The 4,352-nt window shown below is 43.5% G+C and overlaps 1 protein-coding gene across 1 annotated transcript; it reads right to left on the bottom strand.

Moving 5' to 3' along the window:
• Positions 1 to 3,642: 3,642 nt before the first annotated feature.
• On the bottom strand, positions 3,643 to 4,101 carry uts1 (urotensin 1; the record flags this gene model as incomplete). The annotated part of the gene is made up of 1 exon (XM_080544388.1): positions 3,643 to 4,101. One exon carries the CDS (start codon positions 4,099 to 4,101, stop codon positions 3,643 to 3,645), a length of 459 nt encoding a protein of 152 aa, XP_080400514.1.
• Positions 4,102 to 4,352: the final 251 nt, after the last annotated feature.

Below are 4,352 nucleotides of genomic sequence, written 5' to 3'. Positions count from 1 at the left end.
TGTGTGTGTGTGTGTGCGTGCGTGCGTGCGTGCGTGCGTGCGTGCGTGCGTGCGTATGCATGTACCTATGTATGTGTGCGCATGGGACGACGACAATGACGACGACCATGAATCAGGAGTTGACATACACAGTTTCTGGCGACAGTGTTCACAGCAATCACTTCACAGTGACAGGTGATGATGTCATGATGATGACACGGTTAGTATGGGAACACCTTGTGTTGACGTTCACTTTTCGACCCAGAGGTTTGTTCGTACCTTAGACACCACCCGAACTCAAGCCTAGGGAAGCAGATGCAGAACAACGACCCTGAGAGACACTAACAAGGCGACTTATATAACCGACGCAAGGCAAGCAGAGAGTCCCCCCCTTATCCACCAGATAACGAGGAGGAGAATCCGAGGAGAGAGAGAGTATTCATTCACATCAACGGAAACAAACAAACACCCTAACTGTGTCCACTCCCACTTGCTGTGTTAGCATGACGTTTCGCGTTCGACTGTAAAAATAGACACCCGTGGCCAGGGCGACCGGATACAGAGACAATACTGACGCTATGGGATTTCTCTACTCCTCTGACATTGATCTGTTGTTCTTTTGTCTCCTACCCAGGGTTCTTCCAGTCAAGAGAGGAGGACGAGTCGGAGAGAGGCTTTACTACAGTAATCCCCTCAGTCCCCCTCAAGTTTTCCTTCCTCCAGTATGCTCCTGTCAAGTGATTTATTTGCTGTATTTAGCTACATGCGATATGAGAAGCACAGCTTTACAATACAGCGTTTCTCGCTAACAACATCGGCCTACCTCCCTTGCAAGTTGCCACCACCACCTTCACTGATACAGTATTATGTACAAAAAGCCTGTGTATTGTGTGTAAATAAGATTAGCGTAACCCAATGGCATGCATACTATTGTTGTTGTGAAGTGTTAGTGTGTATGTTATGTAGTGGGTACAGATCAGCGTATACAAGATGTTGTTTTTGGATTCTCAACCCTCTGGAGGGCCTCTCACTCCTACAACTGCAGTACTGGACATCTCACAGACACAGACAGAGACAGAGACAGACAGAGGAGCAGGAAAGTCCTCTTCATCTCACAAACTTTACTTTACTCAGTAGACTTCTGAGTGCCTTTAAAGAACCAAGTGTGAGAGTAAGTGCAGTCTAAAAGCAGCGGAGAGAGACTACAGCCTACTTGTATTTGAAATTGAGATTGTACGAGAAAACTGATTTATCTGATCCGTACAATATATGAACTGTTAAACCTACAATACGTCATTACATTTCATAGCAATACTTAAATAAAAAACATAAATTTTCATTTCATGAATTTAATTTTCTGAGTAAATGTTTGCTCTGTGAGGTCTCAGTCTCTGGGTCAGCTACTGTACATCTTTGGGGCTTTGCACACTAAAGGGCCAACCTGAACCATACTGTGCTGGCTGGGGTATTTTCTTCCACATCGTATTTCCAAGACTGTTTCAGCAACTATGGTGGATGCGTAACCAGGCCATCCCAGTAAAGCTCAGTTTGATTCAGCTCAGTTTGGCTCTGTAGTGTGAATTAGGGTTTTGATCTCTCGTTTGATTTGAGATTGTCTCAGAGAGAGCAGGGAATAAAGCCGCAGAAACCAGTGTGATAGAGGCTGAGTCATAGAAACAACAACCCGGGGTCCATTTTGACGATATCTCACAAGTTATACAGAGTCAAATCATACCGTAATGCAGAATTCGATGTGTTGCGCATCTAAAAAGAGGGGCTTGTTGGAAAATTACTAAAGACAGGCCATAGAGGTTGGTAGAGTACACCTAAAGCAGTTGAAAGAAAACAAGTGGTACTGTAGCCTGCTCTAACTGCTCAAACATTCAGAGGGCAAACGGAACCCCTGTAGCATCAGTTTAAAAGATGAGGGAAACCCCTATAGCCTGGCTCGAGGGCCTGTATTACCCGAAGGGTAAATGCTATGTGGGATGCGATTGCCTGGGACGACCCAACTCTAAATGTCACCCCATTGAGGTTGATATTTAAAATGGTTAAGGTAAGGGTGAAGGTTAGGATCTTCCTACGGATCCCATTTATCTATCATTCACAAAAGGTCTCAGAGTAGGAGTGCTGAACTAGGATCAGATCCCCACCTGTCCATCATATATTCATGATGATCCTAAACTGATCCTACATTAACACTTGAGATGTACTGTAGAAGTTGACTGAAACACACACAGATCTGGAGCCAGATTGGAATCGGTAACCCTAACCCCTAACCTTACCGTCACTCAAACCTTAACCATTTTAAATCTCAACTTCAAATGGTGATGTCAGAGTTGGGTCTTCCTAAGCATCCCGTTTAGCATTTACCGATTCTAATCCCCCCCATTGGAAGTCAAAGAGAGGACATGACTATAACCATAATAGTCAACAGAACAGTTTACTTTATTACATTCACTCATTCAAGAGACTATGACAGAGTCAACAGACATTTATTTTTGTCAGAACCTTTTTTATTATTACAAAATATAAATGGCAAAAAAGCTTTTCTTTACTGCTAAACCATGTATTCATACAACAGGTCTATATGATCAGGATTTTGACAAAAGTCAACAGAAAATTACACATATTGCATGTATTGCTTTGTCTTTTTGTCGTTTTTTTGTTTTGTTTAAGGTAAGCATGCTAGGTATAGTACAGATGATGATGATGATGATGATGATGAGTGCACTTGCTTGGATGAAAAGATAAGAAGGAGGAGGAGGAGGAGGAGAGTGGTACCAGCTGAAGGTTTAGGATAAATAGATTCTCTCTTGTCTGTCTCAGATAATGGAGATAAGATGCATCACAGCCGCATGCACTGCCAGACCCAGACCCCATACATGGGACAATGTGAGGGGGTTGGTTCTATTGGCTGTCTGCCTATTGTGCTACAGTTACCAAGGACACATGTTTACAGCATAAACGTAACAATTGGTGTAGGTAAGAGTTAATAGTACAATAGGCCTAGAATGAAACAATAACATCGCAGGCAAATAGGTACTTTACCTAATGAGATTTAATCAATCAATCTATGATCCATTAATGCCTTCGTATCTAATTGTGGACACTTATTAGGCCTTGACACAAAGGTGCAAATGTGCATTGCCTCTGAAAGTCAGTAACAAACTGGAATTAGGCTACATATTGAATTTCAGCCTAATAATGAATCCCATAACATTCATAAAGCACATTCAAAATGATGTCTAACTCAATTTAATTCTAGCAAAATATCATGTTGTAACTAACACATTTATTTCTGGACATCCAAAGGTGAACATATCCTACACTTCCGAAAGAAAATCCGGCCCTGCAGAAAACATTCACCCAAGTCTCTGATAACGGGTTTCCGTGCACATGTCCACTATCCATGGGGAGTATTGCCATTCAATCACCTTAATTATGACCGTTCATTTTCAAGCGGTGTTTTTGACAGGTGGGTTGAGATTCCGTTTTCACACATAATATAGTGCGCCGTATGAGTGCCCAGGCAGACAAACCAAAAGTTTAAAACAAAGATAGCAAAAACTATGTCGTGGGTCTGAGAGTGCGAGCGGATTTGTCTTTTCCCCTGTGAGATGTTGCTTTTCTTTCTTTCTTGTAGAAGAAATGTTAACTATATCACTTGCCAACTTCATCTAAAAATTTGCGGTTAATCAACGCTTGCTCATTCTGGTTCTCGATTCTTGCCATTTCGATCATATTTCTGAGCAGGTGAAAAGTGAGATCTATGGAGATCGGCGGGTCGTTGTTCCTCTTGGTCAGCTCCACGAGGCTGTTGCCCTCCTCCAGTTGACCCGGACCCCTCGGGCGGCCCAGCAGCGGCTTCGCCATGACGCCCTCGGAGAAGGGAAACTGGGGTAAGACTCCTTGGAGCCGGCCAGGGTTTCTCTGCAAATATCTCAGTATCTGATCCCCGAGGAGGTAGGAGACAGCTTTGTCGTCGGCCCGCAGTAACACATCGTCCAGCTGACTCTCCTGGCCGTCGAACACACCCCTGTCCCGCGGTCGACAGACGCTGGGGCGGATGTGGGAGGTGAGGAGGACAGCGGCGAGGAGCAGCACCAGTGGGACAGGCATAGTGGTCGGACGTATGTAGACTACTGTTGTGCATAAATGGGAGGGAAATTAGGCAACTGGGACATGAAACAAATATGAGACACAGCGATAAATGTTTAGGCAAAAGCTACCGAGACATGGCTGAAGAATATCCTATGATTAACTTGCCTAAAGGCAATATTGATTTAAAGACAAAGTGCATAACGCTCCAAAATGTTAAAATGAAAACAAATCGAAAGAGATTAAATCTATCTCAATTAAAATGTGACTGG

Source organism: Nansenia antarctica (genome assembly GCF_963989245.1).
Source record: "Nansenia antarctica genome assembly, chromosome: 1".
NCBI classification, from domain to species: domain Eukaryota; kingdom Metazoa; phylum Chordata; class Actinopteri; order Argentiniformes; family Microstomatidae; genus Nansenia; species Nansenia antarctica.
The sequence above is the reverse complement of the archived record's forward strand: the minus strand, read 5'-3'. Positions and strand labels throughout refer to the sequence as shown.